The sequence below is a fragment of the Gymnoscopelus braueri genome (genome assembly GCF_963280865.1).
Source record: "Gymnoscopelus braueri genome assembly, chromosome: 14".
In the NCBI taxonomy this organism is placed as follows: domain Eukaryota; kingdom Metazoa; phylum Chordata; class Actinopteri; order Myctophiformes; family Myctophidae; genus Gymnoscopelus; species Gymnoscopelus braueri.
The window spans coordinates 47,639,058-47,651,557 of NC_137619.1; the positions used below are offsets into that span (position 1 = coordinate 47,639,058).

Genomic DNA, 12,500 nt, shown 5'->3' on the forward strand with positions numbered 1-12,500 from the left:
CCTATGTTGGGAATTGATTGCATGAAACAATCACCTGTGTGTTTAGTCTCAATGTTGGTAAACAAATAATTGGTCTATAGGTGAAGCTCAAGCCGCTTGGTGGTCGGCTCTGGAAGTGCCAGGGTCCAATACATGAACGAGTGAAAACGGTTTCGAACAATGCGCTCGACTCACGAGCTTGCACACATGGTTTCTATTAGTGTCTGACATCATTGCATGTTGCTCACCCACCCACAACCCACCCATTAGGCATTTTTTTAATATAGGATGCCATTATAGGCTACTACAATTTACTAAGTGAAAGTAGGGAACCCCTTGTGACGGTAACATGATGACGTTTCAAAACGAAAGTGATAACGTGATAATGTTTCTAACAGACAGAGCAAGAAAGCGCACATAGGACAAAACGCGACAGCTTTGACCATGAAACAGCGCTCCTGGAAGGAGTGAGGAGCCAATCTTCTCCTGTCCTGAGTGTCCATATGCCGTCATGTCTCAGGCCTTCCTCCATGAACACATGAAAAGGAGCCATGGACCGATCCCCTCTGCAGCCTGTCAGCATAATAACCAGCTCTGTAGATAGCCAGAAACAAGGGCACAAAGATGAACCAAGATCTTACAGTCATCAGCATTCTACACAAATTTTACTCAGCCAGGAGACGTAAAGACACGTCAGCCGACTTTCACAGGAAACGGTGTGACACGAGTTTCAGTCAGTCAAGTCAACTGAGCATTCATACCAGCGTGTCCACACTGAAGAGAAACCGTACCACTGTCAACAGTGTAGCAAGAGTTTCAGTCAGACAAGTCAACTGAGCATACACCAGCGTGTCCACACTGAAGAGAAACCTTACCACTGTCAACAATTTGACAAGAGATTCAGGTACCCTGATGAGACACCAGCGCATCCACACCGAAGAAAGACCTTTCCACTGTAATCAGTGTGACAAGGGGGAATTCCCCTTTAGGCTAGTGATTAAGATGTTGGATGTCGAGTAGACCTTGTATTGTGAATTTGTACTTCCATGTACTGTTGTTCTCATGTCTTACTAAATAAAGTACATCAATCAATGTCCACGCGGGAGACCCGGGTTTGATTCCTGGGTGTTACATGGAACCAAATGGACCCAATTTGTACACTCTCAGAGTTAACATTTTACAGTGTCCCAACGATAAAAAAACATTTTTATCAAATGGGAGGTTCGTGGCCTAAAGCGTATCAAACTGGTGGTCCTTGAAATTAAAAAGGTTGAGAATCACTGTGCAGGATCTGCAACGGTGCCTGCACAAATCGTCATGGTTAGGCATGGATAACAACAGTTTAGTTGTTATGCCAATTAATTCCTCCCCACACACATTTCTGTGTTGTCATTGCTGTTGTATCCTACTGACTCAGTGAGGACAGAGGATCCATTGCAGAAGACAGAGACAAACAGACCGACACTGATCTTCCTTGGTAACATCTTCAGAGAGACAGTTTCATCACGATTAATAATAGTAATAACTAGAAAATGTGCTCCTCGGAGCACAAGTGTCCGCCAGCAGACCCGTGCTATTTTAATAGCACAGGTCGTCTTGGTAGAACGGGTCGTCTTGGTAGAATGCGCATGGTTTTTGGTGTTCTGCAGGGGCGACTGAATATGTAGTGTCTGCATCTAAAAAAAAATCTTCAAGCAATGTGTCATATGGGAGTCCTCGTAATTGACTGGTTTGTTCAAATGCTTCTTCATCTTCATTGTCTTGAACAGTTTCAGCAGTTGATTGGTGTGTTTGATCTATGTCAGTTTTCTCTAGTGCTACATAATGTATTTGATCAAGGTGGCCAATTGTTACAGTATTAAGACTTCGGCCTTGTTGTGGGATCAATTCAACTCTATAGTCCTCTTCTGTGTTTTGCTTGACCAATGTTAGGTGTTCTCAGAGGGACACACACACGCACGGACGGGTGATTTGTACTGGAAGGTACTGTTCCAATCAAGACTGATTGATCCTGTCTTACCTCACTTCAAAAACATATGGCTTTTTGAAGTGACACACCTATTTATAGGATTTTATTTCGTCATGCGTCCCTCTAGCCAATCAAAGGCATTGGTGTCAACATATTGACACGTGTCACGTGGAGCTTGACCAATGTTAGCTTGGCTAGGAGGGAGGTGAACACACGGCGGGACGAAGCGAAAACATACTCTCCGCCTCCGGCGGAGACAATAATACAGTCTTTTTATGCCTTTGTTTAGAGAGGGATGGGGAAAGTAGGCTGACAGGAAATGGGGAGAGAGAGATGGGGGGGTGACACGCAGCAAAGGTCGTCGGGAACGGGAGTCGAACCTGCGACGCGCTGTCAGGCACCCTAGGCATTGCAGCCTAGGGTGCCTGGACCGTTTAAAAAACTATAAAAGAAAGGTAAACAAAAGGGGGGGAGTTGGGATTTTATGTAGGGAATCTGAGTCTGAAAAGGTGGGTTTTGAGTGTGGTTTTAAACGTGGTGATGGTGGGGGGGGGGCAGCTCTGATGTGAGCTGGGTGTGAGTTCGGAACAGTGGGCAGCCACCGTGAAGGCCCTGGCACCTCCGGTTCGCTTATTTGTCCTGAGGGTGTCCAGGAGGTTGGCATCACCCGACCTGAGGGAGCGGGAGGGGACGTGGGGTTGGATGAGTTCAGAGTGGTAGCGTGGGGCCTAGTTGTTGAGGGCTTTGTAGGTAGTGATTAGTATTTTGAAGTCAATTCTGTGCTTGACTGGGAGCCAGTGGAGGTCACGGAGGACTGGAATGATGTGGTCCCTGGATCGGGTTCGGCTGAGCAGGCAGGCGGCAGAATTTTGTACGTACCGTAGTTTCTTGAGAACCTTGGTGGTGACGCCATATAGTAGTAGGCTATTGCTGTTGTCGAGTCTGGATGTAATGAAGGCATGAATGAGTGTCTCAGCAGAAGTGTGTGATAGACTGGAACAAAGGCGGGTAATGTTGCGAAGATGAAAGAAGGCAGTTTTAGTGATCTAAGAGTGTGAAAAGAGTATTTCAGTGAAAGCTTGTGTGTAGGTGTGTGTTATTATCAGGATCAAAGGACAGCTTTCCTCAGCTTATAATGGGATTTTTTTTGCTATAATAAGTGTTCGTAGAAAGAGTGAGACCACAGCATGTCATGGATCAATCCGCATCTTTAATAGGAACTTCTTGTCACACAGTCAATCCTCCAGCATGACAGCCGAGAGAGAAGAGGCCCAAGCACACATTGCACACGGTATATATTCCCTCTCGGAGTCAAACAGAGTAGCTGGGCTAGTCCTTGTACGGCCTTGCGTTCTAAGCTAAATAAGGAACAGAAAAACAGTTGAAAATAGGTGACATGAATCAGCTGTTTTAGACTCAGTAAGGCGGGTTTGTGACAGAACTGAAGGAAGAACAGGTGACAATTTCACACTACAGGGGAAAGATACAGTACATGAACATGCTGAGCTTACAAAGAGTTACCCTGACAGCTGCAAATAGAACAAAAACAAACCGAACTTATCCCTCACAGAGCTATCTGGCTACAGGATTGAGAGATAAACTGACAATAATTTTGTATTGATACCACAATGACACTCTATGAATTATTTCTGCTACCACATGCTCCAGTCCAACTGTGATCCTCCAGGCTTTCGCTTCACTGAGAGAACGGTGTGTTGGTCTGGAGGATACTCTGTGTTTACTCTGTATTCTCCAGTGTTGACCCCCTCTGTCTCCCTGCCTCTGGTAAGACTCTAGTAAGACCAGTCTGCATTGTCTCCAACCTCAACAACCCAGCTGTGAGTCCCTTAAAGGAGTAGTTCACCCAAAACAATTCTTATTTTCTATCAATTACACACCCCATGAAGCCTTGAATTGATGGAGATTTCTTTGTTTTTGTCGCATTCCTGAGCCAATAATTTGATGACCGGCTCAAAGATTCTCCTAATGAGTCTCCTATTGACCGATGACCCGGTCATGAAATTATTGGCTTGAAATGGACAAAAAAAATCCATGAATTCAAGGCTTCATTGAGTGTGTAATTGATAGAAAATACGATTTTTTTTGGGTGAACTACTCCTCTTAAGCTTGAAGTACCTTTGGAATTAAAGTACAAGCCTCCTCAACTGACCACTGATAATATAAAGATAATGTATTTAATTCCACTGTCCTCATTAATTGTCACTCAAATAATTCAGATTTCATTGTGTTTCTGTTGTTGAACATTGGAACATAGAAATAGAAAACATTTTGAATAGAAATTTAATTTCTGTTTGACTTTTAGGCTTCGTAAACAAAAGTTGCACAGGGCAGTTATGAGAAATATACATTATTTAATTACTTAATTCTTAAAAACATGAATCTACATTAATCCACATTAATCTACTAGCTCAATGCGACACGTTTTGAGCTTGTAGATCATATTTTCACTATTTCTGAAAATATATGAAACATTTTCAACATGGAAATGATTATGATAATTAATTATGCAAAAGAAATATGCTCAAATAATTGCGATTAGGCGATTATGTAATAATTGGTCTCTTTAACACATACAGTGCCAAGATCGCGTCAACACGTTCTTTCAAATCCATCGCTTGAGTGCCAGGATTCCTAAGAACGGGTTGACACGTTCTTTTGAATTTTCATTGTTTAATCTGTGATCGCACAGCTGTGTTTATTTCTCATCAACACTTTCGTTTTCCACTTACGTCACACTCACCCGGAGCCGGATGTAAAAAAAAAGAATCATTTCCGGGTCACGTTGTTTTTCTCCGCCAGAATAAGGAAAAACACGTTTTTTCACACGGTATAAAAGACAAACGGACAGCTCAACTTCTATTTTCTTTGGTCCGGGTGACTAACAGTCATCGTCGTAGTGTATCGCATCGTTTTCAGGCCGATCAGCGGGCCGGGAATTGTCGAAAACGTCACATCCTTTGAATGACCGGATATGACGTGGGCCTGTTTGGGAGGGGGTGAGCGAGGTGATCAATGTTTGGATGTGCTGCTCTCTACTGGTGGAACAATCGTAGGTGCTTGACAACACAATCAGAGAATGTATTTGAATGAAAAATTACAAAACAAAAAAATTAAAAAACACGCAAATTGCTGGCACAGGGGTGAGTACATTATGAATAAACTCTGGCAGTCAATGTGTTAAGGTGGAAACCTCATATGTCCAAAACTGTTACTTTTCAGGATTCAAATGAAAAAATAGCAAAAGTAGCACATCTAGAGTTCGGGCCCTCACACCTACACGGCACTAGCTCTGTATCTGTCAGTCCTTGTCCCTTTTATGTCCATATATGGAGATTCCTGATGTCATCAGTATAGAGCACCGAAGTCTGACGTAATTTACACATCCTAGGTTGGTTCGCGGTTTTCCACCCCCATTCTGAATCCCCATAGACGTATTTAATATCGCGTCAAATAAGAACTGTGTTCCAAAAATAAACAAATGACCCCGGCGGTTTTACTCATATGGATATGAAGCATCAACTGACGGTGAGAAAACGCTAATGTTACTTCCGCCGAATTAGTAAAATTTTCGCCAGAAACAGACTTTAACAAATATAAGTGACTGACTATCATAAACGATACAGAACCTCCTCCCTGACAATATCGCCAGGACAGTTTGTTTATTTTTGGACCACAATTCTTATATGATTCTTATATGATGACCCAATGTTATTCTCCATAGAGAAATTACTTTACGAACCTGGGGATGAACGAGTGACGTCAGGACTTCTGTACTCTATATGGCCATACAGTATATGGGTATGCCCCCTTTTGTGCCCATACATGGAGCTGACTCATGGTTATGTTGTCATAGTGACGTGGTCGACTGGCCGTGGTTTGTTTATGTTGCCATAGTGACGTGGCCTTTGGTTTGTTTATGTTGTCATTGTGATGTGGCCGTGGTTTATGGCTGAGTCAGAATGACGTCAGAGGTCCGCCCGCCCGCTGGCCGGTCCTCCGTTAACCAATTTTAATATAGGATTTTGTCAGGAGTCTCTGCGTCTATGTATGTGTGTAGCTGTCTCTCAATATGACCAAATATGATCAAATATGTTTGTTTAATTTTGAAGTTTTATATTTACACGTTATGATGAAAGTCCCCTCACACTTGCCATGTTTACACACACAAAAGTAAATGAAATAGAATAACATTCGATTGTGGGTTAATAAACAGGCCTGCATATTAAATTGGTTATTTAAATTGGTGATCGCTCACGTGTATGCGCGAGCGTGTGCATGTGTGCCTGACGCTGCACTCCATTAGTTAAAACATCCACAGTACACCACTGTATCTTCATATTATAGCCTACTCAAAAAGATGTCAAAGTCGTCCTTGGCAGTTAAGAGAGAACCTTATTCTTTTAAGGCTAATGCAATATAAGATCTCATGGATCCATCTGTTATGGGTGAGAGAGGATGGATGTATCCATCAGCCTCCTGGCAAGTAGAGTTGTGGATGCATTAACTCACCGTGTGGGTGCAGGTGCTTTAGGAATAGAGGAGTTTCCGAAAAGGGCAGTGTGTGTGTGTGTGTGTGTGTGTGTGTGTGTGTGTGTGTGTGTGTGTGTGTGTGTGTGTGTGTGTGTGTGTGTGTGTGTGTGTGTGTGTGTGTGTGTGTGTGTGTGTGTGTGTGTGTGTGTGTGTGTGTGTGTGTGTGTGTGTGTGTGTGTATCAAACACTGCAGACCAAAACACAGATAGTTTGGGAAACTAAAACATGTGTCAATGGTTATCAGCCGCAGACTATTGACATCTTTTACACACATGGATATCAGGATATTATGTCTTGGTTAGCTTTGTATTTGTGAAATAGTTTGTAGTTAGTTTTAACGTGGGAAAAGTATTAACAAGAGCTTGTTATTAAATAATAACTATATACCCCCCCCCCTTTTTAGGTTCCAGCGACGATATGAAATCATCCAATAACTTGTGTTCTCTCTCTCTCTCCTATTGTATGTATGTATGTATGTATGTACAGTATGTATATGTGTGTATGTACTTATCTACTTATGTATTTATTCATTCATTCATTAGATTGAGTGGGATGCCTCCCCGGAGCAGAAACAGCTGTGTCTTAGTAAAGGGAAAGACAACAAGGTAAAAAATGACTTGTGTTTATCATATTGACACTCTCTCTCGCTCTCGCTCTCTCTCTCTCTGTGTGTGTCTCTCTCTCTCTCTGTGTGTGTGTGTGTGTGTGTGTGTGCGTGTGCGTGTGCGTGTGCGTGTGCGTGTGCGTGTGCGTGTGCGTGTGTGTGTGTGACTGACTGTATTGGTACTCCTGTCATCACAGTCACGTTTCTGTTCACATCTCTCTGCTCCTCTCTACTCAGACGGAGTGTTTCAACCACATACGCTTCCTTGAGAGATACAACTCTACGCACCTCTACATGTGTGGAACGCACGCCTTCAGACCGCTCTGTACATACATAGTAAGAACCTCTACATCTCTATGTGTGGGAATATAAGCCATCAGACCGCTCTGTGCATCGCTAGTAAGAACCTATATACATGGTAATGATGCAAGTTTGCATGCCCCATCCAGTTGTGCAATACCCATTGTACCCGTGTCAGAGTACCCATTGTACCCGTGTCAGAGTACCCGTTGTACCCATCTGTCTGTATGTGTCCCTTTTATGCCCATATATGGAGTCCAGGCCAGACGTCAGCGCTATGACATCATACTGATGACGTCATACTGCTATATATGACTATGAATTGAATACCAAGGACTTTTTTGGACAGACCTTGTAGACAAAGTATTATAAATGTAATTATACTGTTTTACTTTTCTTTTTTGCCTAATAAAATATTCAATCAATCAATCAATGTCATCAGGGTTCTCCATATATGTTCTGGACCACTGGATCTCTATATTATATGCCTATATATGGGTATATCTGGACATCCGCCTCCCAGAATGTCTTGCTGCCGTGCACCACACTCCCTTGAGTTCTCACCGATGCGTGCGCTGTGTCATCCCCTGTATGGGTATGACCATATATGGGAATAGTGGTCGGATTGTGGTTCTGGACAACCGGATCTTCATATAGGTATATTTATATGGCCGTATGGGTTCTGGATAATATCCGGTTCTCGCGAGATACGTCTAGTACAAACAGGCATACACACGTACGTATAGTACGGACAGAGATTTCGCGCATTTAGGACTTGGCATTTAGGAAGTGGTTAATTCATAATATATTTTTGTAACGTTTGGACTGCCAATTCCCACAATGCTGTTACTTTGTCCCGGTTACGAAAAAGTACAGATCATGGCTCAAGTTTTCAAGTCAGACATAATGTCATCCTAAGCATTCTGTAACTTAAGGATTAAATGTGTCACTTGAGTCCCCCTCCTTTACGCTGCTGTCTCCCTTACGTGTCCCGCTGTTTTTAGGACGAGGAGACTTTTGTGATGTCACCTCAGACCGAAGAGGGTCGAGACAAATGTCCATACAGCCCGACAACTGGCTACACCGGTCTCATCGTTGGTAAGACCCACCACAGCACTCTCTCTCTGCGCTGAGACCTCCACCGGCGTCTCCAGTCATCCCGGTTCTCCATACATCTGGCCAGCTCGTTTGTGCTTTGTTTCATTCACAACTTACTTGAACCCCAGCATCCAGATTCTGGGGGGGGGGGGACAATCGTCAAAAAATTGCAGATCTACAAGCTTGTAGATCGGTTAGAGATTTGGCGTAGAGGGAAAAAAAAAAGTGCACCAAGTACAGTGCAACTCAGGTCCGTTTTTACTAAGTAGGCCTATAGAGGGTCTTAAGTGGTTAAAGCTGCATTCCATAACGTTTTTCAAGGACCAACTTTGTCATATCACAGGTTTACAGGTGTAAAGAAGTGGGTGTTTTTTTCTTCTTTTTCTATAAGCTTCAGAAGGGAGAAGAAGAAAAAGGAGAGGGGGGGGGGGCAGGGAGAAAAATTGAACAGTAAAGAAGCATGTCAAAGAGAGCAAAAATAATAACAATCAAGATATCTACATATATACACATACTGTAGCATAAGACCAGCAGGTTCAGCACTGTACTGTATATACATGAATAAAGTTAAAGCAGCTCTAAGCCCTATACTTTGTCATACAATGCACAGCAAAAATAGCTGACCTACAAGCTTTATTTTTAGAAAAGTCTCACCTATAGTGACATGCCCAATATAGGGATGCCAGGGGTGAATGTGGTGAATCCATTGATCAAACTGACTGAGTGGTTTTCTTCTCAGACCAGCAGATGTACACAGCCTCTCAGTACGAGTTCCGAAGCTTCCCGGACATCCGCCGCAACTCGCCGTCTCCCGCGCTGAAGACGGAGGACGCGCCCACGCGCTGGCTGACCGGTGAGTGTGTCAGGGTGGCCAGTGAATTGCTAAAACGGTAGCGCTTTGTGATGTGTGATACATAATACAGTACATACACCCATTCAGATGCACGCAGCATCCACAAACAATTTCAACAGGTGCTGGATCACAAAACAACAACTGGTGAAAAGAGAGCAAGTCCGCATGCTGTTTCAAACGCTCCCAAAACAATGTCTCAATGCTTCCAAACAACGTTTCCACCAGTGTTGTCAAGTCGGCTTATTATGTTGACTGTAACAAGCTCACAACGTGTCGTGATGCGGCACGTTTTGAGCTTGTAGATCTGCTATTTTTGAAAACGTTGAAAAATGGAGATAGCTGGTTTCTGCCCGACAGCGACGTGGCAATAGGCGCACGTGGCAACACTGTTGGCTGGTTAAAAAGTCATCTATTACACAGATGACTTTAAATAGGATCTCGTTCTTGCCACAAAATAGGCTATATAATATCTTGTTGTTGTTTTTCTCCATCCAGAGGCGGACTTCGTGGGCTCGGCGCTGCTGAGGGAGAACGAGGGGAGCGGCTCCGGGGGCGATGACAAAATCTACTGGTTCTTCACAGAGAGGAGCCAAGAGCAGACACCCAGCTACACGCACAGCAGGGTGGCACGGGTGGCACGCATCTGCATGGTGAGGAGAGAGAGAGAGAGAGAGAGAGAGAGAGAGAGAGAGAGAGAGAGAGAGAATTGCCAGTGGTGGAAGAATTTTGGTTTAGAAACCAAAAGGAAGTTAACCACCAGTTAATTAAAATCGTAGTGTTTTGGCAATTATTTGGGGGCTCACTTGCGATGGCCTCGTGGCCCCCGGCCCGCAGGTTGAGAGCCAGTGATTTCCATTTCCATTTTGTACTGTAAAGCTTTCACCTGAGGAATTATACGCTCCCTGCTGCGTTCTCTGTTTAATGGCCTCGTCATTTTGTTCTACAGCAGCAGAGTGTGCAGCCATCGTACCAGCTGCTGTGTGTTCTGTGACCGTATGACAAATCCAATGACATTTAGCACAGAGGCAGAGTCTGCATTATGTGTGTGTGTGTGTGTGTGTGTGTGTGTGTGTGTGTGTGTGTGTGTGTGTGTGTGTGTGTGCGTGCGTGCGTGCGTGCGTGCGTGCGTGCGTGCGTGCGTGCGCGCGCGCGTGTGTGTACGCGCATGATGTGTGCGTGTAGTATAGTATAGTGTATTACTATGTGAGCGCCAAATCAGCACAATAGAATTTGAGACATTATGAGGAAAAACTTTTCTGGTCTTCATAAGAGAAATGGTTGTTTTATGGTAACAAAAAAAACAAAACAAAAATTCAGGTTGGGGTTATGGTTAAGATTAGGCATGTAGACGTTAGGTGTTTGAGTTGTGTGTGTCTGATTTATACTTATTTGCGCACTGGTGTCGCACACCAAGAATAGCCGACCTAAATAGCTGCGACGCGTTGTGAGCTTTTAGATCAGATATTTTCAGTGCATGATACTTAGGGTTAGGGTAATAATGTGACATTCATAAAATTGCCATGTTTCAAATTCTGAGGTTCTCACAAGAATTGTAATACAAAGGTGTGTGTGTGTGTGCGTGCGTGCGTGCGTGCGTGCGTGCGTGCGTGCGTGCGTGCGTGCGTGCATGCGTGCGTGCGTGTATTCTAAAGGCATTTGTCAGACATGTGTGCAGTGCAGTACAAAAACGTACCAGGGGGTCCCCAGCTAAATAAGTTAATATAGCGTCACAATCATTTTAACCACTTTAACCATTATTGTATACTTTGGCTATTCAAAAGTAGGCTATTAAAAAATAGCAGATATACCGAGTGCCGTGCTATGAGCTTGTAGATCAGCTTTTTTTTTATTATTTTTTTACTTTGCCCAAATCTTTGAAAGTATTTTGTAACTCAAATCTTTGCTTCTGGGGGTCCCTGGAACAAAATATTTTGAGATGGGGGTCCGTGGCCAAATGCATATAATTTTGGTCCTTGTCCTTGACATGAAAAAGTTTGAGAACCACTGCCGCAGGGGATCCATAGCATTAGTGAAAGGCATGGCATGACGACATGGCTTTGATTCCTCCTCTCCTCTCCTCTCCTCTCCTCTCCTCTCCTCTCCTCTCCTCTCCTCTCCTCTCCTCTCCTCTCCTCTCCTCTCCTCTCCTCTCCTCTCCTCTCCTCTCCAGGGGGACAGGGGAGGTCGCCTGACTCTCCAGAAGAGGTGGACATCCTTCCTGAAGGCCAGGCTGCTGTGTTCTCTACCTGAGTACGACTTCCACTTCAACATGCTGCGCAGCGCCTTCGTCCTGCACGGACGCACGCCAGACGAGACCCTCTTCTATGGCGTCTTCGGCCTGGAGTGGTGAGCGGGGGTTGGGTATCGATTGGGGTTTATCCAATACCAGTGCTAAACTGTGGTATTTTTTTAATGGTGCCGGTGCCTAAACGGTGCTTTTCAATACCAAAACAAAACGACATCAGTCAATGAAAATATGCAACATTTATTTTAGTTTAGTTTAAAATTCAAAATGCATATCTTGTAGTTAACACTCCCAACGTAACTTTTAATTTTTCACTTTTTCGATCTGACATTATACAAAAAGGAATAATGCACTAAAATCAATCTTCTCACTTATCATTCAGATGGGGCAGCCAAAATAATCAAAGTCAAAGAATGTTTTAGAATATTGAATTATAGTCTATTTTTGTGTATTTGTTTTAGTAGGGGTTATGATGACAAAACTGGCATCTAAAGGATTCATGAAAAAATGGGGCAGATAATTGCGGGAACATTTTGATCTTTCATCATTTTATTGCACTAAATACGCAATTTTCCTGAACACGTCCAACGTAACCTTTTTGTTCAATCTGACATTATACAAAAAGTAATTATGCACCATAATCAATCTTCCCACTTATTATTCAGAAGGGTCAACCGATAATACGAATAATGATGGAAGTCACATTTGTTTCTAGAATATTGAATTATAATGTATTACAAAAATGGCACCTAAAGGGTTAATTTAGTTAATTAAATAGTTAAATAGTTAAATCATGATATAATGTAAACAAGAAAAAAATATTTATATAGTTAACACTCTCAACGTAATTTTCTTTTTTTTAGCAAGGCATGAGGGTTAAGTAAAAAATATATATATAATT

At 43.1% G+C, this 12,500-nt stretch overlaps 1 protein-coding gene across 2 annotated transcripts in view; it reads left to right on the forward strand.

Annotated features, from left to right (window-relative positions):
- The window catches only part of LOC308100916 (semaphorin-4G-like), a 66,375-nt gene that overhangs the window by 35,136 nt on the left and 18,739 nt on the right, over nucleotides 1–12,500 (forward strand). For both annotated transcript variants that reach the window (XM_080450102.1, XM_080450103.1), the window contains exons 4-9: nucleotides 7,042–7,104; nucleotides 7,341–7,439; nucleotides 8,408–8,501; nucleotides 9,241–9,354; nucleotides 9,850–10,004; nucleotides 11,525–11,700. In XM_080450102.1, coding sequence (XP_080306228.1) covers nucleotides 7,042–7,104; nucleotides 7,341–7,439; nucleotides 8,408–8,501; nucleotides 9,241–9,354; nucleotides 9,850–10,004; nucleotides 11,525–11,700 — 701 coding nt within the window. The remainder of the gene's footprint in view (nucleotides 1–7,041; nucleotides 7,105–7,340; nucleotides 7,440–8,407; nucleotides 8,502–9,240; nucleotides 9,355–9,849; nucleotides 10,005–11,524; nucleotides 11,701–12,500) is intronic.